This window comes from Charadrius vociferus, unplaced genomic scaffold (assembly GCF_000708025.1).
Source record: "Charadrius vociferus isolate BGI_N301 unplaced genomic scaffold, ASM70802v2 scaffold1452, whole genome shotgun sequence".
NCBI lineage: Eukaryota > Metazoa > Chordata > Aves > Charadriiformes > Charadriidae > Charadrius > Charadrius vociferus.
The window spans coordinates 104,107-104,487 of NW_009647054.1; the positions used below are offsets into that span (position 1 = coordinate 104,107).

At 68.5% G+C, this 381-nt stretch overlaps 1 protein-coding gene across 1 annotated transcript in view; it reads left to right on the top strand.

The window, feature by feature from the left end:
• Positions 1 to 263: 263 nt before the first annotated feature.
• SPOCK2 (sparc/osteonectin, cwcv and kazal-like domains proteoglycan (testican) 2) overlaps positions 264 to 381 on the top strand; it is a gene marked incomplete at its 3' end in the record, with an annotated part of 1,140 nt that continues 1,022 nt past the window's right edge. Inside the window, exon 1 of the mRNA XM_009895782.1 lies at positions 264 to 269. Coding sequence (XP_009894084.1) covers positions 264 to 269 — 6 coding nt within the window. The remainder of the gene's footprint in view (positions 270 to 381) is intronic.

The window sequence follows — 381 nt, forward strand, 5'->3', positions numbered from 1 at the left end:
TGGCGGGTGCTGCCTCACCCTGGCGGCAGCCTGATTTTGGGGGGAGGCTGCTCCGCACCCCTGCTTGCTCCCCTCCTGGCATGGAGGGGGGGCTCCCAGGAGAGTGTGTGTGTGCAGGGGGAACCTCGCCGGGCCGGTGTCCCCGAGCAGGGTGGTGGCACGCCTGGCCCGGTGTCACCTCTCCCCCTGCCCGCGCTCATCCAGGTTCTCCCCACCTTTGCAGGATGACTACATCAAGAGCTGGGAGGACAACCAGCCCGGGGATGAAGGTACCCCTGGGATGGAGCTGGGATGGGTTTGGGATGGGGCGTAGAGGGCTCCGTGCCAGCACAGAGAGCGGGGGGACCTCTGCCCGCACCCCCCTGGGCTTTTCCCTTCCGG